The following is a 25,199-nucleotide window of genomic DNA, read 5'->3' as shown; positions in this document are numbered from 1 at the left end:
ATGAGGATGAATGCTGCTCCTAGTAGCTCAGCATGATGTTTTCTTTATACTTGGAGCCAACTGCTTCAAAACAATAAAGAAAAATCCATTTCAAGCCACATCCATCCATCACATGGAATAGCTGGCAGTGGGTGGAGAGCTTCTATACACTCTTAACCTAGATTCCTCTGTTCCCCGCCACTCAGACGATAAATTCCTATTGCACAATGAAGACTCAGATTAGCTGTGGTCTATGTGTATTTTCTGTCTGTTGGGCAAGAGTTTGTGTGGATACATTTAGAAAGGGACACATTTCCAAAGGAGCCTGCACACTGTGCATACAACTTTTCATATGTTCATCACTTTTGCACTATTTCTGAGCCCTATCACTGTGGGCATAAATTATTGCATTTTTACACACACAAACTACATTTATAATATAGAGACTGGTCTAAATATTGACAAGTAACTAGTAATTTTGGGTGCCCCTGAAAAACATAGTGGTCTAAGTTTTCAAACATCGCAATTAATTTTTTGGTGCACAACTTGAGACACACTATCTACTACCCAAGATCCACAAACCCAGAAATCCTGGACACCCCATCATCTCGGGCATTGGCACCCTCACTGAAAGACTGTCTGGATATGTGAAAAGCAACAGAGGGTCCTGTGGCACCTTTGAGACTAACAGAAGTATAGGGAGCATAAGCTTTCGTGGGTAAGAACCTCACTTCTTCAGATGCAAGTAATGGAAATCTCTAGAGGCAGGTATATATCAGTGTGGAGATAACGAGGTTAGTTCAATCAGGGGGGGTGAGGTGCTCTGCTAGCAGTTGAGGTGTGAACACCAAGGGAGGAGAAACTGTTTCTGTAGTTGGATAGCCATTCACAGTCTTTGTTTAATCCTGATCTGATGGTGTCAAATTTGCAAATGAACTGGAGCTCAGCAGTTTCTCTTTGGAGTCTGGTCCTGAAGTTTTTTTGCTGTAAGATGGCAACCTTTACATCTGCTATTGTGTGGCCAGGGAGGTTGAAGTGTTCTCCTACAGGTTTTTGTATATTGCCATTCCTGATATCTGACTTGTGTCCGTTTATCCTCTTGCGTAGTGACTGTCCAGTTTGGCCAATGTACATAGCAGAGGGGCATTGCTGGCATATGATGGCATATATAACATTAGTGGACGTGCAGGTGAATGAGCCGGTGATGTTGTAGCTGATCTGGTTAGGTCCAGTGATGGTGTTGCTGGTGTAGATATGTGGGCAGAGTTGGCATCGAGGTTTGTTGCATGGGTTGGTTCCTGAGTTAGAGTTGTTATGGTGCGGTGCGTGGTTGCTGGTGAGAATATGCTTAAGGTTGGCAGGTTGTCTGTGGGCGAGGACTGGTCTGCCTCCCAAGGTCTGTGAAAGTGAGGGATCATTGTCCAGGATGGGTTGTAGATCACTGATGATGCGTTGGAGAGGTTTAAGCTGAGGACTGTAGGTGATGGCCAGTGGAGTTCTGTTGGTTTCTCTTCTGGGCCTGTCTTGTAGCAGGAGGCTTCTGGGTACACGTCTGGCTCTGTTGATTTGTTTCTTTATTTCCTTGTGTGGGTATCGTAGTTTTGAGAATGCTTGGTGAAGATCTTGTAGGTGTTGGTCTCTGTCTGAGGGGTTGGAGCAGATGCGATTGTACCTCAGTGCTTGGCTGTAGACGATGGATCGTGTGGTGTGACCGGGGTGGAAGCTGGAGGCATGGAGGTAGGCGTAGCGGTCGGTGGGTTTTCGGTATAGGGTGGTGTTAATGTGGCCATCACTTATTTGTACGGTGGTGTCCAGGAAGTGGACCTCCCGTGTAGATTGGTCCAGGCTGAGGTTGATGGTGGGGTGGAAGCTGTTGAAAGCATGGTGGAATTCTTCCAGGGCCTCCTTCCCATGGGTCCAGATGATGAAGATGTCATCAATATAGCGTAGGTAGAGAAGGGGCATGAGTGGACGGGAGCTGAGGAAGCGTTGTTCCAGGTCAGCCATAAAAATGTTGGCATATTGTGGGGCCATGCGGGTGCCCATAGCGGTGCCACTGGTCTGGAGGTATATATTGTCACCAAATTTGAAATAATTGTGCGTGAGGATAAAGTCACAGAGCTCAGCAATAAGTTGTGCTGTGTCATCATCAGGGATACTGTTCCTGACAGCTTGTATTCCATCTGTATGTGGGATGTTAGTGTAGAGAGCCTCTACATCCATGGTGGCTAGGATGGTGTTTTCTGGGAGGTCACCAATGCATTGTAGTTTCCTCAGGAAATCTGTGGTGTCACGGAGATAGCTGGGAGTGCTGGTGGCGTAGGGTCTGAGTAGGGAGTCCACATATCCAGACAGTCCTTCAGTGAGAGTGCCAATGCCCGAGATGATGGGGCGTCCAGGATTTCCAGGTTTGTGGATCTTAGGTAGTAGATAGAATAACCCCGGTCGGGGCTCTAAGGGTATGTTGATTTGTTCCTGTGTTAGTGTAGGGAGTGTCCTGAGTAGATGGTGTAGTTTCTTAGTGTATTCCTCAGTGGGATCTGAAGAAAGCGGCCTGTAGAATTGGGTATTGGAGAGTTGTCTGGCAGCCTCCTTCTGGTAGTCAGACCTGTTCATGATGACAACAGCACCTCCTTTATCAGCCTCTTTGATGATAATGTCAGGGTGGTTTCTGAGGCTGTGGATGGCATTGCGTTCTGCACGACTTAGGTTATGAGGCAAGCGATGTTGTTTTTCCACAATTTCTGCCTGTGCACGTCGGCGGAAGCATTCTATGTATAGGTCCAGACTGTCATTTCGACCCTCAGGAGGAGTCCATGTGGAGTTCTTCTTCCTGTGTTGTTGGTGGGAGGGTATCTGTGTATCAGTGCGCTGTTCAGTGTTATCATGAAAGTATTCTTTGAGTCGGAGGCGGCGAAAGTAGGCTTCCAGATCACCACAGAACTGTATCATGTTCGTGGGGGTGCTGGGGCAAAAGGAGAGTCCCCGAGATAGGACAGATATGTGGACTCCCTACTAGGTCCCTACGCCACCAGCACTCCCAGCTATCTCCGTGACACCACTGATTTCCTGAGAAAACTACAATGCATTGGTGACCTTCCAGAAAACACCATCCTAGCCACCATAGATGTAGAGGCTCTCTACACAAACATCCCACACACAGATAGAGTACAAGCTGTCAGGAACAGTATACCTGATGATGCCACAGCGCAACTGGTTGCTGAGCTCTGTGACTTTATCCTCACACACAACTATTTCAAATTTGATGACAATATATACCTCCAGACCAGTGGCACTGTTATGGGCACCCGCATGGCCCCACAATATGCCAATATTTTTATGGCTGACTTGGAACAACGCTTCCTCAGCGCTCGTCCACTCATGCCCCTTCTCTACCTATGCTACATTGATGGCATCTTCATCATCTGGACCCCTGGGAAGGAGACTCTGGAAAAATGTCACCACAATTTCAATAGCTTCCACCCCACCATCAACCTCAGCCTGACCAATCTGCATGGGAGGTCCACTTCCTAGACACCACGATGCAAATAAGTGACAGTCACATTAACACCACCCTATACCGAAAACCCACTGACCGCTATGCCTACCTTCATGCCTCCAGCTTCCATACCGGACACACCAAACGATCCATTGTCTACAGCCAAGCACTGAGATACAACCGTATCTGCTCCAACCCCTCAGACAGAGGCCAACACCTACAAAATCTTCACCAAGCATTCTCAAAACTACGATACCCACATGAGGAAATAAGGAAACAGATCAACAGAGCCAGACGTGTACCCAGAAGTCTCCTACTGCAAGACAAGCCCAAGAAAGAAACCCAACAGAACTCCACTGGCCATCACATACAGTCCCCAGCTAAAACCTCTCCAAAGTATCATCAGTGATCTACAACCCATCCTGGACAACGATCCCTCACTTTCACAGGCCTTGGATGGCAGGCCAGTCCTCGCCCACAGACAACCTGCCAACTTGAAGCATATTCTTACCTGTAACCACACACTGCACCATAGTAACTCTAACTCAGGAACCAATCCATGCAACAAACCTCGATCCCAACTTTGCCCACATATCTACACCGGTGACTCCATCACAGGACCTAACCAGATCAGCTACAACATCACCGGTTCATTCACCTGCACGTCCACCAGTGTAATATATGCCAGCAATGCCCCTCTGCTATGCACATCGGCCAAACTGGACAGTTCCTATGTAAAAGGATAAATGGACACAAGTCAGATATTAGGAATGGCAATATACAAAAACCTGTAGGAGAACACTTCAACCTCCCTGGACACACAATAGCAGATTTAAAGGTAACCATCCTGCAGCAAAAAAACTTCAGGACCAGACTTCAAAGAGAAACTGCTGAGCTTCAGTTCATCTGCAAATTTGACACCATCAGCTCAGGATTAAACAAAGACTGTGAATGGCTAGCCAACTACAAAAGCAGTTTCTCCTCCCTTGGTGTTCACACCTCAACTGCTAGAAGAGGGCCTCATCCTCCCTGATTGAACTAACCTCATTATCTCTAGCCTTACTCGCTCTTGCTTGCATATTTATACCTGCCCCTGGAAATTTCCACTACGTGCATCTGAAGAAGTGGGTATTCACCCACAAAAGTTTATGCTCCTATACGTCTGTTAGTCTATAAGGTGCCACAGGACTCTTTGCTGCTTTTACCGATGCAGACTAACATGGCTACCCCTTTGATACTTGACTAAAAGGGATTGGTTTTCAGATGTCTTGAATGCCTGCTGTCTGAAATCCAGGCCCTTTTAAGGTGTCTTAAATTGTGCACCCAGAAATCAACAGACGTCTTTAAAAACTTATGCTGCTGTGTTTTGAAAAGTGAACCTTAAATTATACAAACTGGATACAAAAGCAGATGTCAATATAGCCAATTATTTACATGTGAAACAGCCTTTGAAGAATATTCCATGTATCATATAACTATAGAAGAAAATTCTAAACATCCAGTAGTGATGTACATCAGAGCAGAGTGGGATAGTTAGTTCTGTGTCGTGGTAATAGTCAAGAGAGAGCTCATTTTGAATTTCTTTCATTTATTTAAGCTCTCTTTTACAAATCCAGTCCTCTGTTTCCAGAGCAGATAGGCATTTTTCTCTGGTAAAGGGGCTCTAAGGGTACTTAAGCTCCCATTAGAACTATTCTGTACTTCACAATAGCTTCCAACCAATATGCTGACAAATTAAGGAGGAAAGTACAGTACCAAACAGGAGTAGAGAGGTATTCATTCACATCTAAGGTGCCAAAGTGCTCAGGAATGACTTACAAACAAGATGGGTATCACTGGGAGTTGGAGTGCTGCTGAGTACTTCCCAGCAAGCAATCAGCAATCTGTAGTCAGCACTGTTTCTTTTCTCTCTGTTTGCAGTTTATTAAACTACCTTTTACATATTCATAAACTGTTACAAAGAGTAGTAGATAACAAATATAAGCCAGATTCAGATATCCTTATTTTGGAAGAAGCCCCATTGTAATCAATTAGATTACTCGAGAAATAAGGTACAGTTCAATGCAGGATTATCCAGATTGGGCCTTGAGACACTATAGTGACAGGTGCTATACAAAAGCCTAAAAAAGAATGATTGGTACCAAGCAGATCTTGCAAAATATTAAGAAAACATTATTGGCACCTTGCAATCCAAAGTGAGTAAGAGGTGCATATGGCTGCACTGCCCTGGAACAGGGTAGGTATCAAATTTTAACAGTGAGAGTCATAGTTTAATCCCTGCTTCCCCTTTGCTGCATGGGACAAGTAAACTGTGCTAACCCTTTCCTTGGCAAGCTTACCTTCCCATCCACACCAGTTCATATTGGTGGGAAGAGGAGCAACATTTCTTCCTATTTCCTTCCTACTCCTGCCCATTCAGTCCCCAGTTATCCATATAGGAGTTGGAGTAGCAGCCTGGCGGTGAGAACTCTTCCCTCCTTTCAGGTTCTGGTGATGCAGGTAGCCAAGCAGGAGAGGAAAGGGTCTCCTTTTGTCCTCTTATTTCCCCCTGCAGTACGGCACACAATTTAATCCATAGATATACAAATATTATAGTCATACTCGTCTCACATTTCTTTTCTAACATCTTTTCAGATAATAAAAACTAATTTTAACTTATCCACTCCTCTCCCTCTGTTCCCAGCAGGGAACAGTTCATTAAGTACAATTTAATCTTTACATTATATTGATTCTGAGCTGTAATAAAATGGTAAATGAAATAAGTATAAACTTTGTGAATTGGCTATTTCAATATTAAAATATTCCTTTTAACTTTTTACCTCCCTCCAGAGCACAAAATAGAAAAGTTCGTTCAACTTTTCACTGATTATTTAGATTTAGTCATCATATTATCTGAGTGGAATATCAGAACATATCCAATAGCATATTAAAGCTTCTATTGTGCTTCTTAAATATCACCCAGCACTGCTGCATTTCTTGATATCCTAAATAGAAGAAAAATTAATGTAACTGATGTCAGGATTGTTTTTCTTCTAAAGATGATGTTTCTGTAATTCTAACTATATCATGAAATAAACTAACAGAGACTGTAACTTGGTTCACCTGTCCTAAAAGCCACCCCTTACTCCTGGGTAGACACATGAAAAGCATTGGGTCATATCATCAGCCCTACTTATTTGGCTTTAAAGGTCAATGACAAATTATGACAGTTCTTCTTTTGGACAGACCTCTCAACAGGTATTGAAGCCCTCCATGGAAATTCTGAAGGATTCCTGATAATTCGTTGTGGCAGGTGTGACTTGTTAGTCCAGTGGTGAACAACCTGTGGACCGTGGGCCACACGGGGCCCATCAGGGTAATCCGCTGACAGGCCATGAGACAGTTTGTTTACATTGACCGTCCGCAGACACGGCCGCCCGCAGCTGTAAACAAACTGTCTGGTGGACTGCCAGCCTGATGGGCCATGTGCGGCCCGCGGGCTGCAGGTTGCCCACCACTGGTCCAGAAGCTTGAGCAGGAAAGAGGCTGGAACAGGAAAGAGGCAAAATAGAGTTGTTTCCAGCGCCTTTTATAGCTTCTATTCTGTGGAGAGAAATCCATTGTTTCCAACAAAGCCCTCAGCACAGCTAGTGGAAACTTACAGGTGAAAGATGGAGTTTGGAGTCACATTGGCAAGTCACATGTCCCTGCATAATTTTGCTTAGTTATAGCAGGAAAGTCCATTATTTGTAGAAAGGAATCTCCCATGGTCTATTGTGAGTTAAGTGTTCCTGGTTGAGCCACTTAATTTGAATAGTCCCTTCAAGATGTGCAGGCTATATACCTTGTAGGCATTACCCCAGGAGCAAACATTTGAAATTCTGGTATAGAGCCAATATTCATAACTTCAAATACAAAAATGATACATGCATACAAATAACATAATCATATTCAGCGAATCATAACCTTTCCATAGACATCTTACGTGCCACATTTTGTACATGATTTGTTGAATTATATAACAGTGGCAGCAACAATGCTCATACATGGTCATATTTTATGAGATAACGTCACACTAATAAATCCAGAACAGATTAAAAGAATAAATTTGGGTTAAATACAGTGGGTGAAATCCTAGCACCATTGAAAACCCATCAGAGTTTTGCCACTGATTTAAATGAAGCCAGGATTTCACCCAATGCAGGGCGATTATGGTCCAAGCACGGGGGAACTCCACCTATTATAGGCAAATACACTCCTGACTGCTGCATTAGCAGGCTCCACACTGAGCCAACCAATCCTTGGGCAGGCTGGCCAACGTTCAAAGAACAGAGAGAGCTGCAGCAGGTCTACAGGCAGGTGTTTTGGATCTGGATCAGGAATCTCATGTAAATGAAGTCCCTACTCCTGAGCAGCCCTTTGTAGAGCTGATATCCATCTGCATCTGCAGGGGCCACAGAGGTTACTGAAAGCCTAGGGTTGTAGTAAAGTCTTCCGGCTGTTCCTGCAAATGTGCATAGGGAAGAAAGGCATTTGCGTGAGGTATTAAACTACCTGTATGAAACCTCCCTACCCCCCAAATCACTGTAAGTGGTGAGACAGTTCACTAAGACACTGTGGAGGTCCCTAGGGGCATGATTTTGACCTTAGTGCATTAGTTTTTAAAGGGCCGACATGAACAATGATGTCCTGACTCAGCAAAGCACTTTATTGAATAGTGATGGGATTGTTTATTTGTTGGAAGTTAATCATGTACTTAGTCAGGGATTGCTTCATCTTAACAATTAGTGCTGTGTCATCCCAGGATCTTAACAGTGAAATAGAGTTGGATTAAACCACTTGACATGGGACAGAGGTTGACACATTGCTGTGGCTCTATCCTGATCAGTGGCCCAGTGCTCCCCTATCCTCATGGCAACCACAGATTTCTGTCTTCTAGTTCATGGTAGCTGCAGTCCACTCACCTCTAGGCACATGTAGAAAGAACGAGAGAGATGAAGTATATGCAGATAATTCAATGGAGGGCAAACTTAGATGTTATACTGACTAGAATCTTACAAAACATGTGGGTTATGCAGTGGGTTCTTGGGGCACTGAGGGAAGCCTCATGTTATCACTCTTCCTCTAGGTGGTTGAGTGTTGCTTTTTTCTTGGGTCACATGATGGCATAGGGTGGCAGAAAATTGCATTTTTCAGATTGGCTTCTGACTAGTCAGGGTTGAGTACATTTTAAAGCCCTGAATATAATTCTTGCTAGAAAGATCCTAATGGCTCTCTTTCATTATCTACATAATGTCCCAATCTAGAGCTAAAAATATGGGTGTCGAGGGAGAGGGAGAATTCCAAATAATTGGTAATGATGGAGAAGGGGGAGATGTCTTTTTAGTTGTTTATTTATTTCAGTTCAATGCTAGGATTTATAGTTATCTAAAATTAAGAAATATATTTCTACTACTCCTGCAGTGGATACTCTTAGTCCTTTCTCTCTCTCATAACTCAGCTCTTGGAGGGGAGAACTTTTCTTAGGTGTGTATTTGTTCTACTTTGGGTGGCATGCTAAGAGCAAAAAGCAAATAGGTAGGTTCTATTATAACCATAATTGTTTTAACTTCACAATAACTTTGGTATTATAAGTGCAAATAGCTGCATGTGTGGACCTAGTCTATGAATTAGATATCAGATTTGCGTGGAAGGGCATAGCTCTACATTGCAAGAAGTCGTAGTAAAAACTAATTTTCTTGTCCCATCTAGGATTGTAATAAAAAAAGCAACGTATATGTCATTTGTGAAATGTGAGGTTTGCAAATACACTTGCTATGGAAAGGGAAAGGAAAAATCATCACAAAAGATTACAGTAACTTGAAAGATTGGAGGTACTACAATAAACATTGTAAATATAGAATTCTGTAGACTGTCTCATCTATGCGTCTTTAACTGCCGTCTTTACAGCAATGGCTCATGGAGCTGCCTTTTCACTCCTGCCTCATCTTCCTTCATCCAGTTCTGTATCTCAGTCTTTTTCTCTGACCTCTGTTCCTGAATGACTTGCTGTCAACTTGAATTTATCATGACAAAAAATAAACTCTTAACCCTTCCTATGTTTTCACAAGGAGCTCTAAAAAGCATATTAGCTTGATGTTAACTTAGAGCATCTATATCTTCATCTGCAACAAGTTACAGCACATTTTTCTACTACAGATCCTCATTAGAAACACCAAAATCTGTTTTCCTATACTGTCCTCATTGTTCCAGCCACACAGAAAGAAAGACAAGACTCAATGGATGTTGTTTAATTAGGCCACAACTGTATTCACTGAACATATCTAGGAATACCTAACATAAATAGTTCGGTACAGGTCATCATTCCACCTATTTGGGAGCACTGCTTTTAGTCCGACCCTTTTTCAGCCTAGTACCAGCCAGCCCATTGCTGGGACCCCACAACCCTCCCCTCATATGAGTGCTAAGCAGGATTGGAAAAGGGGTGGGGAGGGATAGTTTCCCCACTGTACCTGATGTTAGGAACTCCCAATCCCCTTTTCTGGCTTTGTTAGGGGATGACTCTTCCTAAATCCACTTCCAGCTCCTTTTCATCTGGGAACCGTATCCCCTCTGTAACAGGTATATGCACTGAACACCTGCTGTCTACTAAGTTGTGACATCCTAATCTAACCTCCTTACCTACCTCAACAAGTCCCTGAACTGCTGTGGGAAAGGTAAAAAAATCCACCCTGCCTTGACCAACCTAGCAGTGTGGGGAAAAATTCCCAACCCAAAAGAAAAAAGGTGACTAGTGCAAGCCCACAGAGGATTAAAAAACACAGTCCCACTCTGATCCCATGGATGTGAGGGTGTGTGCTGCTGATCAGTGATTGATGAGAGAGAGTTTCTCTGAAATGCATAGGGTACAAATACCCTCTCCTCCCCCAGATGCATATGGTGAGTCAGTGCCCGCACCTAATCTAGTCACTTCTTGTGCCCCTTGGCTCCACTCAGGTAAGTCTATCCACCTTTCCCCTCCCTTGTACCACAAATGTAGTAGGGACCCTTAAAGGAGCTCCATCCAAAGAAAAAATATCCAGACTTGAAATGTGACTCAAAAACCGACATAGTGGATTTCCATGTTTGCTGTATCTCAGTAATACCACCACATTTGGTCAGTTTACAACTGAAAATGTTTTTCAAAGTGCTAGTCATGCAAACTGAGCCTGAGATTTCTCAAACATGGTTCTTTCCTTTTCACGAATTGTTAGTATATAGACCTGTTTGTTAGCCTGGAATAGAATTTTGGGTTTAACTTTTTAACACTTTTATATATTTACTAATATGTGTGAACAAAGACACTATGTGTTACATTTGCCCACAAGCAAATGGGGTGAAAAAAGTTAAAAGATAAAACTAAAGTGTTACAGGTTATGGTGGAAGTGTAATATAGGAGTGTACATTAAAGGGCTGCCTGGCTTTTTTTTTTTAAAACGAAGGTTAAGCAACCAGTTGAGGAGGGCAAAGACGGTTGTGGGAGGCAGGCATAACACACATTAAAAGCTAAAAAAAAAAAAGAAAGAAAGCCTGGCTTTGTCCAGAGCACAACCTTACTTTTTACCCCTTCCATGAAGTACAAAAAAGGTGTAACAAAGACCCCAAACTCACGACCTTCCAAAACAAAACATAACCATAAGTTGTAAGGGGCGGGACTAGGGGCGTGCACTGCAGGTATATTTGGGCCTGCTAAGAAGGAGGAGGTGGGAATGAAAAACGGGAACACAGGAAAGACTCTGCGGCATCAAAGCTGGGATGGGAAACATGGGGTAAAAGCTCTGTGACATCAAAGTTGGAAACGGAATACTAACAAAACAAATTCTGCCACTGTGTAAAGCTATAAATATGCTTGCTTAACCCCAATAAACATCACATTCCCTATGCTTCGAACTTCTGGTCGTCTTCTTTCTGTCTGCATGACAAGAACCAGGGGTGAGGGTGAAGGAAAGGCCCTCTAACATGAATCAGCACCACTGATTCCGCAGCCCAAATTGTGTGTTTGGTTACACCAGTCTTTATGACATCACCATTCACTTTCAGCCAAGGACTTCCAACACTCTCTGATCACCCTCCCTCTTATTTCACTTGTAAAATGAAGAAACCTCTGTGCACAAAACCAAAGATTACTTAGGAACCCTGTAAGAATGGTGGAAGACAAAAGATTACAGTAGAACCTCCGAGTTATGAACACCAGAGTTACAAACTGATTCATCAACCACATATTTCGTTTGGAACTGGAAGTATGCAATCAAGCAGCACCAGAGACCAAAAAATAAAATAAAAACAAAAAAGCAAATACAGTACAGTACTGTGTTAACCGTAAATTACTAAATAAAAAGGAAAAGTTAAAAAAAAAAAAGATTTGACAAGGAAACTGTGCCCACAAGGGGGGCCGTGATACCAGCAAAAGAATGACACTCAGTGCCTGAGAGTAAAAAGCAAGGCTTTACTGAGGGAAGAACTTACACTCCAAGCAGCGTGGGGAGCCCCTTGAGACGCGCGGAGGGACTGCGGGGGATTCTGGCCGTCCGGGACAGCTGGCCAGGCAGGACTCCACTGAAGGGAGTCCGCTGCAATGCTATGTCCCCCCGTGCTTATCTCAAGGTTACATGGGGTCAACAGCTAGCTACATTCATTGCATTCATAAATCATACTCATTCTATAAGCTAATTTGTTTACGGACAAAAACATGCTGAACTATACTAAACTACATTTTGGCAAGATCTGCCGGACAAGGTTCATTGCACGGCCTTCAACTGCACAGCCTGCATCTTCCACTCGCATTTCAGTCACATACTCGGTCCGCCACTTAGCTCCTCGCCAAGTTTCCGCAACCTTTCCCCTACAGAAACTGTTTCTGTGCTTGTTTCATTTAAATTGAGATGGTTAAAAGCAGGATTTTTCTTCTGCATAGTAAAGTTTCAAAGCTGTGTTAAGTCAATGTTCCACTGAAAACTTTTGAAAGAGCAACCCTAACGTTTTGTTCAGCGTTACAAACATTTCAGAGTTATGACCAATCTCATTTCCCTAGGTGTTCCTAACTCTGAGGTTCTTCTGTATTACAAAATTATCAATACAGTGGTTTCCATATAAACAATCCTCTGCTTCAGAGTCCTTTGAAAGTGACCAGTTCCATCTCATTCCCAAGGCAGATCATCAGAACAGATTCCCTCACCCCAACAAGAAATGTGTGCCCCACTCTCTGATGAAGAGGTAATGATCAGTCCATGGAATGTATAACGTATCTATCTAATTGCTCCACCTCCACTCCTGTTCCAAACCCTGGGTGTGCCTAGCTATATGAGTAGAGCCAATAACCACGAGAGATACTCCAGCTTGATGACACCAGCTTTGTACTTGATCCTTCTTTGTACTAGAAGTACTTCACCAAAATATCTTACTGTCACTTGATAAATAAAATAATTGGTAATATTTCCCCTTAAAATAAAGCATTTATGCCCCAAAATCCAGATACCAAAAAACAATTAATTAAAGACAAATCCTGGGTGGAGTTAAAGCCATTGTGTTGTGAAGGAAGATGAATTACTTTGTACTTGTTAAGAACAGTATGTTTGTTTCTTATGTGAGCAGTGAATGATTTATGATGTCCTTAACTATTCATTTTCTTGCTTTAAAGTGCTTGGGGTTTGTAAATGATGTGGTACGTAACTACATTATTGTCACTTAGCAACCTTAACTGGTTTTTGAAGCAAAGCTTGTTTTTGTTTGTTTCTGGTAATTCACTTCATAGTCACAGACTGTGCATTTTTTCAGGAGTGCTTGGTGTCAGTAATTCTATTTATGACCCTCGAAATGAAACAGATTTGTAATACATTTTATTACCGACCCCTTGGAGTATTAGACAAAGCAGTACAAAATTGTGTAATAAAATGTAATTGCAGAACCCCTAAACAGTAACAAATGTTTCATTTAGTTTCCTTTAAAAAAAGTCAAACTGTAAATCTTGCTTTTTCATAAACTTCCCGGAGATGCAAGATTTTACTCATCCAAGGCGAGCTGATTTTTTGGAGAAGTGGAACTCCAGTTTCTGTGACCTGCCAGCTGTGCAAAAGGCAGCCAGTTCTTTCTCATCTCCAATATACCGGGGTCAGCACAAACTGCTACAAGGTTATACTGTGCCTGATGTTGCTTCATCTCTCAGAAGCAATTGGGATTTGTTCTTATGTGCAGACACACACTGAAGTCTACTCTGCCTACTGCTGTGTAGCATGGGATCCACAGAGAACTCACTGTGCCAAGTGACAGTAAAGTGGTTGCCCAGTGGCTCGTTCAAGCTTATAACAGATCTTTAATTCAGTGACTGTGCTGTATCTTTTGTTCTGTATCTTTTACTCCTCTACTACTGTATGTTGAAGCCCCCTTGAATCAGAGTACCTTATTCATCACTATTCTTATGTAATTAATTTTCTGATTCAGACACTCAACACTCTTAAAAGCAGGCAGGCATAAACAAATTATATTTTTTTAATTAAAAAAAAAATGGGAGTTACCTTTAGTTACCTAGAGAAAAGAGAGAGATTACACTGCTCTACGGCCAAAATGCTTCTGAAATAAATGTAGTCAAACTTTACTAATTCTGGGTCACTGAGAACAAAAATGATGCTTAAAATTGTTGATTGACTCTAGTTTTCCAGATATGCTATTGGGTCAGTATATACGACCCTTGACTTGGGAATGGTGGAGGATAAGTGAGTTATAAAGGGAAGGGATCTCATTTTAAACCAGAAATTATTAAAATACATCTTTGACTGGATCTATGAATAAATCTATGACTGGGTTTGGACAATACTTGCTTTTTAGGCAAAACAATAAATGATGCAATCTGAAGCTGGTATTGCATCATACATGATATGAATTGCATCATGTTATTCCTAGAAGTCATGGATGATGCAATCATAACGAAGCTTACATCACTCTGCTGAACAAATTGCCCTAGATCAGCTCTAGAAATCATACAGTGTCGTGCTCTCTTATTTGTCAGTGTTTGATTTTGCAAAAGGACACATTTCTGTTTAGCCAAAGTGAGCAGAGATGCCTCATACTTGTGTGAACAGTGCAGATAACTTCTGCTATGTTTGTGGTGATGTGACTTTTGCATCACAAATGCGCAGTATAACCACTATGGTTAAGAAAGCCTATCACCTTTATTTTGGCTGCAAAATTGGAGATCAGGACAAGAGGTGGGCCCCACCCATACGCTGCAACACTTGTGCAACAAATCTTCACCAGTGGTTGAACAGGAAAAGGAAATCTATGCCTTTTGCAGTGCCAATGATTTGGAGAGCGCCAACAGATCATACCAGCAATTGTTACTTCTGCATGGTGCCTCCAGTTGGGAAAGGTGTGTCAAAGAAGAAAAAGTGGACTGTGCATTATCCAAACATTCCATCAGCTATACGCCCAGTACCCCACGGAGAAGGACTGCCGGTTCCTGATACACCAGAATCATTCTCACTTGAGTCAGATGAGGAAGAGGAAGAGGATGAAACTTCTGGTCCTGAACCATCAATGTCACAGGACCCACATTTTCTCCCATCCTCCTCCTCTGAACCACACCATAACACAAGGTGAACTGAATGACCTTGCCAGGGATTTGGAACTACCCAAGAGTAAGGCAGAGCGGTTGGGCTCTAGACTACAGCAGTGGAATCTCCTGGCAGGTGATGTTAGGGTTTATATGTTCCGTGACCGTCAAAAGGATCTTGTCCCATTCTTCTTCATGGAAGGTGATCTTGTAGCCTGCAACAACATCGATGGTGTGATGGCAGCCCTCAACATCGTTCACGATCCAGATGAGTGGAGACTGTTCATTGATTCATCGAAGACTAATCTTAAAGCTGTTTTACTGCATAATGGCAATGTTTTGCCATCAATTCCAGTTGGTCATGTAGTCCATATGAAGGAAACCTATGACAACATGAAACAACTTTTGCAGGTGCATAAACTATGACCAACATCAGTGGCAGCTTTGTGGCAATTTGAAGGTTGTTCTCTTGCTTGGTCTGCAGACTGGATACACAAAGTACTGCTGTTTTCTCTGTGAATGGGATAGTCATGAAAGAGATTCCCACTACACCAAGAAAGATTGGCCACTCCGACAGTCATTGGAGCCTGGGAGGAAGTGTTCAGCATCCACCACTTGTTGAATCCAGGACAATTTTGTTACCACCCTTACACATCAAGCTGGGTCTGATGAAGAACTTTGTCAAGGACATTGACGAAACACAAGCAGCTTTCAAGTACCTCCGTGGAAAATTTCCAAGGTCAAGTGAAGCTAAGATAAAGGAAGGTGTCTTTGTTGGTCCTCAGATTCATGAACTTCTTCGAGATGATGCATTTGACCATGCACTGCGTGGCAAGGAAAAGACGGCATGGAAAGCCTTCCAGTTAGTGGCAATAAATTTTCTCAGAAACAACAAGGCAGACAACTACAGGTTGTTGGTGGAAAACCTCCTCAAGGCAAACAAAAGCCTTGGTTGCAACATGTCACTAAAGATACATTTTTTGCACTCTCATCTAAATTTTTTTCCACCGAACTGCGGAGCAGTGAGCGACGAGCACGGCGAGCGATTTCACCAGGACATTGCAACAATGGAGAAACGCTATCAGGGCAAATGGAGCCCATTAATGCTTGCAGACTATGGCTGGACAGTGACAAGAGATGCTCCATTTAATGAATACAAGAGACAAGCCACGAAGCGCCGAGTAGACACTGAATAGGACTAAACTATGTACATCATAGTTTTTTGCCTTTTGTTTCATAATAAATTTTATTTATATAACCCTTTTGCTGATTTTTAAAGTGTTACATAAACAGGACAGGTGAAATATTATCATGTAAAGCAACCATAAACACATGAAAAGACCTAGGTTTACAATTTATGATTAAAACTCTACTATCTACACAATATACATAGACATAAAATGTAAAAACTTAAATATCTTAGAAACAGTAGCCAGTTGTTTTAATTGTCATATTTGAATTCAGCACATCAAAATACATAATAAATAGCACATTTTATCTCTGAAGCAGTCGACTTCTCAAAAATTGTAGACCAGTGTTATAGAGAGCTTGAAGAAGTTTTGATGAATCAGCTGAAAAGTGATTGGACAGCCGACAGTAGTGTGGTGAATCTGTTAATGGTGGTTTTCCTATGGCTCTTTTCTTTCTGCTCAGGAGGATAATGAATGACCAGCAGGGGAAGATTCAACAGCTATAGAAGGACAGCTGAGAGAGGTGGGTCGCAGAGGTAGTGTGCGTGGGGCCCTAGAAGGAACAGAGTGTTGAAGGTGGTTGGGGATTGGTATGGGATTCATCAGGTTATAGGACCAAAAAAGCCTCCATCAACATCAAGGCGTCAGGTTTAACTGTTTAATCAGGAGCAGAGTACAAATCCCTTTGGATCTGCCAGTCATACTGCCTCTGTTTGTTAATTGTGTATTTAATTTCCTCAGTTTTCCATCCCGTTGTAGACCCACCCACACCCACATTCCCTACCCCTATTCAGGGACCCATCTTGCAACAGCATGCTTCATCAGGAAGTGCAGTCACTTCTCAATCTCAGAGCAGAGGAGGATGTGCCTCAAGAACCACAAGGGAAAGAGTTCTTACTTGAATTATTTTCTGATTCCCAAAAAGAAAAAGCAATTGGTGAGCCATTTTGGATCTGAGACAGTTAAAAATCTTCATCTGCAAGCTTAAGGGCATGGCTACACGTGCAGATGTAGAGCGCTGCTAGTTACACCCGCTTTCGGAGAGTGCAGTAGGGAAAGCACTGCAGTCTGTCCACACTGACAGCTGCTTGCACACTGGCATGGCCACATTTGCGGCACTTGAAGTAGCATTGGGAGCGGTGCGTTATGGGCAGCTATCCCAGCATGCAAGTGACTGCAATGTGCTTTTCAAATGGGGAGGGTGGAGTGTGAAAGGTAGTGTGTTGTATGTATGTGGGGGGAGAGAGAGTTTTTTTGGGGGGCTGAGAGCATGTCAGCATGCTGTCTCGTAAATTCAGATAGCAAAAGACCTTTCCCACCGCCCCTCTCTCTCTCACACACAGCATTCCACAGTAATGGCTTGCATGCTGGCAGTCAGAATCAGAGCTTTGAAAGGGCATTTACCCATTCCTACAGGAGTTCAAAACAAAGACAAGAGTGGCCACTTGAATTAAGGGGATTATGGGACATTTCTGGAGGCTGATCAGAGCGCAGTAACCCAACACCTGGTTCACACTGACGCCCATGCGTTGTAGCTAAGGTGCAGCAAACGTTATTCCTCTCACTGAGGTGGAGTACCAGCAGTGCTGTAGCTGCGGAGACAGAGCGCTCTACGTGCCTTGCCAGTGTTGATGGGGAGTGAGCTTGGGTGCCCGGGGCTCCTTTATTGCGCTGTAACTCGCAAGTGTAGCCAAGCCTTAAGTTTAGGATGGTGACTCTTGCCTCTCTAATGCTGTTCCATAATTGGTATGCAGCTCTCGAACTCCAGGACACTTATTTTCATGCTGCAATTCTCCTGGCCCACAGAAGATATCTGAAGTTTCAAGTGGGCAATTGCCATTATTAGTACAGCATGTTACGATTTGGCTTGTTGACAGGGCACGTACAAAATACCTTGCAGTAGTGTCAGTTTACCTCAGGAAGCTAGAAGTCCAGGTGTGCCTATACTTAGATAACCAGCTCATTCATGGGAAATCACAACAGCATGTAGCAGACTTCATCTTAGTCTTGAAAGTAAACACAAAAAATATAGTTCATGGGAGCTGTTCAGGACTCTGAGGAGATGGCTTATCTACCAACAACGATTCCAAGCCATGCTACAGCAATCTACCTGTCTGTGGAGTCACTGCCTGACATCATTGATAACTTGTTTCAGTCTGCTAGGCCACAGGGCTTCCTGAGCCTACATAACTCAGCATACCAGATTTCACCTTCATGGCATGGCTGAAGTCTGCATATAAGCCAAATAAACATCAGCGGGACATGCTAGTCTGTGTTCCACCACACCTCCTATCCTGATAGTGGTAGATGGATCCAATGAAAGACTTCTAAGGACTACCATTCTCCTCTCCACTTCCATGAAAGACTTAGGTGACAGATGCCTCCACACTAAGATGACCTCCAAACACAAGGAGTATGGACTCCTAAAGAGGGAAGATTCCATGTAAATCCCCTGGAGCTAAGAACTATTTGTTCAGCACGTGCACAATTTCTTCTGGTCTTAAAAGCTCTAACTGTACAAGTCATGATGGCAAGTACTAGTGCCATTTTTCATATAAACTGGAAAGGGGGGAGCAAGATTCACTCTGCTATGTCAAGAGGCTGTTCATTTGGAACTTTTGCATCCATCATGAATGATACATAAATAACATAATTTTAGCTATATTTCTCAAGTGGGGTCAAATGCCTTAGAGTAGATTATTTCAAACAAAATGTCACATTTGTTTATCACTCTTTTTATAGAGTGCAAACCACTTTTTAGGCCTTGTCTACACTACGGGAGTAGTTCGATTTTACTTGCATCGAATTTTTGTAATCGATATTGCAAAGTCGAACGTGTGTGTCCACACTAAGGACAGTAATTCGACTTTGTGCGTCCACACTAACGGTGATAGCGTCGACATTCGAAGCGGTGCACTGTGGTCAGCTATCCCACAGTTCCCGCAGTCCCCTCTGCCCATTGGAATTCTGGGTGTAGCCGGCAATGCCTTCTGGGTAACAAAATGAGTCGAGGGTGCTTTTGGGAAACTGTCGTCATCCGTCCATCACTCCCGCCCTCCCTCCCTGAAAGCGCCGGCGGGAAAACAGTTCGCGCGCTTTTCCAGTCATTGACAGCGCGGACGCCACTGTACTCCGAGCATGGAGCCCGCTGCGACCATCGCTGCAGTTGTGGCCGCTCTCAACGTCTCGCAGCTTATCATAAAGGTTTCCCTGAGGCAGATGCAGAAAAGTCAGGCAAGGAGGCTACGGCACCGCGGTGATGTCCTGAAGTCTGAGAGTAGCACAGACCTGTCAGAAAGCAGGCGACCCAGCGCCGAGGACATCACAGTGGCAATGGGTCATGTTGATGCCGTGGAACGGCGATTCTGGGCACGGGAGACAAGCACTGAGTGGTGGGACCGCATAGTGCTGCAGGTCTGGGATGAATCCCAGTGGCTGCGAAACTTTCGCATGCGGAAGGGAACTTTCCTGGAACTTTGTGAGTTGCTGTCCCCTGCCCTGAAGCGCAGTGACACCCGGTTGCGAGCTGCACTGAGTGTACAGAAGCGAGTGGCCATAGCCCTGTGGAAGCTTGCAACGCCAGACAGCTACCGGTCAGTCGCGAACCAGTTTGGGGTGGGCAAATCTACCGTGGGGGTTGTTGTGATGCAAGTAGCGAAGGCAATCGTTGATGTACTGCTGCCAAAGGTAGTGACCCTGGGAAACGTGGAGGCGATCATAGATGGCTTCGCAGCGATGGGATTCCCAAACTGCGGTGGGGCCATAGATGGAACTCACATCCCTATCCTGGCACCGGACCACCAGGCCACCCAGTACATTAACCGAAAGGGATACTTTTCCATGGTGCTGCAAGCACTGGTGGACCACAGGGGACGTTTTACCAACATCTACGTGGGATGGCCGGGCAAGGTTCATGACGCTCGTGTTTTCAGGAACTCTGGTCTGTTTAGACGGCTGCAACAAGGTATTTACTTCCCGGACCGCAAAATAACTGTTGGGGATGTGGAGATGCCTATAGTCATCCTCGGGGACCCAGCCTACCCGCTAATGCCCTGGCTCATGAAGCCCTATACTGGCGCCCTGGACACTGAAAAAGAACTCTTCAACTACCGGCTGAGCAAGTGCAGAATGGTGGTGGAGTGTGCTTTTGGCCGTCTCAAGGGGAGATGGAGAAGCTTACTGACTCGCTGTGATCTCAGCGAAACCAATATCCCCATTGTTATAGCAGCTTGCTGTGTGCTCCACAATCTCTGTGAGAGCAAGGGGGAGACCTTTATGGCGGGGTGGGAGGTTGAGGAAAATAGCCTGGCTGGTGATTACTCACAACCAGACAGCCGGGCGATTAGAAGAGACCAGCGGGAAGCGCTGTGCATCCGGGAGGCTTTGAAAGCAAAGTTCCTGAGTGAGCAGGGTAACCTGTGATTTTATAGTTTGTGTACTGAGAAGCTAAACCTGCCCCCGTTTCTTTACCCAGGTAATGTTGACTATCCTATCCAGTTACATACCCCCTTCACCCCCCCTCCAACACACGTGTCGAAATAAAAATAGTTCTACTTTGTTAAAGCACACCGTTTTCTTTAATACTGTTTTCGCGGGAATTTTTTAAAACTGGGACGCAGACTGTGGTGCGGGGCGGGTCTAGTGTTGTGATGCGAATGCAGCTTCTAAACTCAAGGATTGACAGGCTCCGCTGCGGTGGGATGCTTGTTTCAACGGAGCCTGTCACCCCTCCTGATCGGGACTGTGTGTATGGGAGGTCTATTTGACTTTGTGGCAGGGGGAGGACGGTTACAGATCCCATGCTGTGTGGCTCTGTGATCCTGTCTAAGGACCGGCGCTTAAGATCTGTAACTGCCCTCCCCCGCCACAAAGTCACAGAGCAACCCACCCCCCCCAACATTACATCAAAACAACCTCCCAGACTAACCGGGGCAACTAGTCACTGCATCACTGCACTGTGTATGTGCCCTGCTGCTGTGCCTGCCCCCGACTATGTACCCTGCCAAAGGAGACTGTCCTGTCCAATTTCCAACCCCCTTTCCCCTCCTCCTCCAAAAGAACATGATTGAAACAGTAGTTAACAGAAACGAATTTTTTATTATCAACTACACATGGCATTGGGAGGTGAAACTTGGACGTGGGCTTGTGTCAGGCGGGAAGGAAAGAACTTTTCAAATTTTGGGAAATGAGAGCCTTCTGCTACTAGAGCTCTCTGCAGGGGTGGAGTGAGAGTTAGCAGGGACTCTGCCGCCTCTCCTTCTTTGCACTTTGGGTGAGGTGGGTATGGGACTTGGTGGCGGGGGAGGGCGGTTAGAGATGGACTGCAGCGGGGCTCTGTCCTCCTGCCTCCGTTCCTGCAGAACATCCACAAGGCGCCGGAGTGTGTCCGTTTGCTCCCTCAGTAGTCCAAGCAGCGTTAGAGTCGCCTGCTGGTCTTCCTGACGCCACCTCTCCTCCCGATCCATGTTGGCTTGGTGCATTCGGGTCAAGTTCTCCCGCCACTGGGTCTGCTGTGCTGCCTGGGCTTGGGAAGAGGCCATAAGCTCAGAGAACATGTCCTCCCGTGTCCTCTTCTTCCTACGCCTAATCCGCGCTAGCCTCTGGGAGTGTGATTCCAGGCTAGGTTGTGAGACAGTCGCAGACGGGGCTGTGGAAATGGGAAAAAGGGAGTGAATTCCTCTGAAAGATAAATGTAGTTGTGAACAAAGAACATAGTCTTTCTCTGTGAACAAGACCATGCACAGCACCTTTCACATGCGCACTCAGCACAAGGTCGAATTCTCGGCCTTCGCATTCTGTGCCTGGGGTCTTGAACAGCACATTTGAGAAGCGAGGCAGCACAACGGAATTTCTGTTGCAGGCAGACATGGTAAGCCGTACACTTGTGGCAGTTTAAAACTTTTATATTACCACTGGCCTCATTTCACATTTAAATCAATGTCAGTCCCTGCTGCCAGCAATCCGGCAAGCGGGAACTCTGCCCCTGTCCCACCCCCTCGCGGCTGTCCCCGGGAACGATCCCTTTCGGCTGCCCCTCTCCCGCCTCCACCGCGTGGCTGCAAACCAGCGGTTACAGTTCTGTAAAGGAACGGGAAAGCAGTCCCAACACTAACATTCCCCTACCTAATTAAAAGCAGGTCACCATGGCCGACATCACCCTGATGAGGATCTCCGAGAGCGACAAAGAGAGAATGCTCCGGGAAAGCCTCCAAAGACCAGGGCCGTATGCCGCCCTGCTGTGCAGAGCAATGATCCCCGAGTACCTGATAATCTCGTGGCGCGGCAACGTGTCGTACTTCGGAGGACCCAATAAGGCCGCTCTCCCCAAGAACCTCATGCAACGGCTTTCAAGTTACCTCCAGGAGAGCTTCATCGAGATGTCCCAGGAGGATTACTGCTCTATCCCCGCACATATAGACCGCATTTTACTGTAGCTGCAGTAGCAGGGAATACACAGTAGAGCGGCTTGTGCAGGACAATCACTGAAAACCGGACATTGCTAGATTTCTTTTCAAAACTTGCACTGCCCCTTACTAAACCGTTAAGCGCCTAGGGCACACTAATCATGAACAACCCATTCTTTTAATTGTTAATATTCCTGTTTTGTTAAAAATAAATGTTTAGATGTTTACAACACTTACTGGCTGATCCTTCACCAGATTCTGTGTCCGGGGTAATGGCTGGGGACGCTTCGTAGGGGATCTCTGTAAGGGTGATGAAGAGATCCTGGCTGTCGGGGAAATCAGCGTTGTGAGAGCTGCCAACTGCCTCGCCCTCCTCATCTCCTTCCTCATCTTCCCCGTCCCCTAACATGTCTGAGGAACCGGCCGTGGACAGTATCCCATCCTCAGAGTCCACGGTCACTGGTGGGGTAGTGGTGGCGGCAGCACCGAGGATGGAATGCAGTGCCTCGTAGAAACGGGATGTCTGGGGATGGGATCCGGAGCGTCCGTTTGCCTCTTTGGTCTTCTGGTAGCCTTGTCTCAGCTCCTTGATTTTCACGCGGCACTGCGTTGCATCCCGGCTGTATCCTCTCTCTGCCATGTCTTTAGAGATCTTCTCGTAGATCTTTGCATTCCTTCTTTTGGATCGCAGCTCGGAAAGCACGGACTCATCGCCCCACACAGCGATGAGATCCAAGACTTCACGATCAGTCCATGCTGGGGCTCTCTTTCTATTCACAGACTGCATGGCCATCACTGCTGGAGAGCTCTGCATCGTTGCCAGTGCTGCTGTGCTCGCCACGATGTCCAGACAGGAAATGAGATTCAAACTGGCCAGACAGGAAAAGGAATTCAAATTTTCCCGGGGCTTTTCCTGTGTGGCTGGTCAGAGCATCCGAGCTCGCACTGCTGTCCAGAGCGTCAACAGAGTGGTGCACTGTGGGATAGCTCCCGGAGCTATTAGCGTCGATTTCCATCCACACCTAGCCTAATTCGACATGGCCATGTCGAATTTAGCGCTACTCCCCTCGTCGGGGAGGAGTACAGAAGTCGAATTAAAGAGACCTCTATGTCGAACTAAATAGCATCGCAGTGTGGACGGGTGCAGGGTTAATTCGATTTAACGGCGCTAACTTCGACATAAACGCCTAGTGTAGACCAGGCCTTAGTCTCTCTAGTTCACACCTGTCTCTGGGTCTATATAAAATCCTGGTCACATGTGCAGTGGGTCTCAAAGGCCAGAGAAGGCTGAGCCTTCCCAAACAACCTGCACAGTGCTGGATTAAGGTATAAAATAACTAAGCTACAGCTTGAATATAGGCTAATTTTTCTCAATACCTGTCTAGAGATTAGTCTTTTTTCTGGTAAATTCTCTCTTTCTCTTCCACACATATAGCTTGTTGTCACTCTGTGTGTCAGAGGTGTTTACTCAGTATTAGTTAGTGGCCCTGAGGGAGACAGAGGATAGAGAAGTGAATGTGAAGAGAGATGTCTGCCTAGAAAAAAGACTGGGGTTTTCTGCTCGCCAGTTTGGAGCACGCAAGATAGCATACTACCTATAATAAAATATTATGTAAATGTCATATATAGACTTATGAATCACATATCATATGCATGATACATTGTATATGTTTAGTATGGCAAAAGAAATATCCCAACAATTCATTGTTTTGTAGCGAAAATTAAATTGGAATAAACATTTGTAAATATATTTTATATATAGTCTGGATAAACATTGTATTTCCCTAATAAAATTAAATTATTCATATGAAAAGGATAATTTTCTTTATTCATGATATATATCTATATCTATATATCGATCTATATCTATATCTATATACACACACACACACACTCTCTTGTTTTCCTGTGAGAACATAGACAAAATAGTACTAATTTTCACCGAAATATCCTGGTAAAATAACATAGGTTTTCATCATATATATCCAAGTGTGTGTGTGTGTGTGTGTGTGTGTATGCATATTAATAAAAATATTATTTGTTGGATAGATCAAAACTTTCTGCTACTAATTTTAGTACCAATATTAGGTAATTCAGCATAACTTTCTATAACAAAACAAATTTATTGGAAAAATACAACCTGCATACAATTTTCTGATGGTTTGCTTATTACCTGGGTGTAATTCATATCAATATAACTAATAGTTGAGCTTTAAGCTTGTGGGTTATCTGCCTCCTATATCCTCTATTGCCTCTTGTATCCTCTGTTGCCATCTTATATCCTCTAACAGTCTCATTGCATATTCAGACAAGGAATTCCACAATTTAGATGCCCCAACAGAGAACTCTTCTAGTAAATTGTATTATTTACTGTATTTTTTTGTTTTGTGTTTTTATATTGTATTGCTTACTGCTACTTTACTTACATATGCAATTAATTCAAAGAATTTGTCTAAAATTTATTTCTGTCATGTCATCATTACACATAGGGCTGCTGAAAATGAAGATTATTATTCTATTTTTACAACTTTGCCTTTGTATATATGCAAATATAAAGCTTTCGT

The 25,199-nt window shown here is 44.2% G+C and overlaps 2 protein-coding genes across 2 annotated transcripts in view; one reads left to right on the top strand and one right to left on the bottom strand.

The window, feature by feature from the left end:
• LOC135982590 (protein eyes shut homolog) overlaps positions 1-25,199 on the top strand; it is a 497,350-nt gene that overhangs the window by 374,628 nt on the left and 97,523 nt on the right. The window lies entirely within an intron of this gene.
• Positions 21,309-23,845, bottom strand: LOC135982234 (uncharacterized). Its single transcript, XM_065587925.1, has 2 exons — positions 22,873-23,845; positions 21,309-21,878 (listed from the first exon to the last, which is right to left on the bottom strand). The coding sequence occupies exons 1-2, from the start codon at positions 23,447-23,449 to the stop codon at positions 21,403-21,405; spliced, it is 1,053 nt and encodes a 350-aa protein (XP_065443997.1). The 5' UTR covers positions 23,450-23,845; the 3' UTR covers positions 21,309-21,402.

This window comes from Chrysemys picta, chromosome 3 (genome assembly GCF_011386835.1).
Source record: "Chrysemys picta bellii isolate R12L10 chromosome 3, ASM1138683v2, whole genome shotgun sequence".
NCBI lineage: Eukaryota > Metazoa > Chordata > Testudines > Emydidae > Chrysemys > Chrysemys picta.
This window is presented reverse-complemented; position numbering and strand designations above follow the sequence as displayed.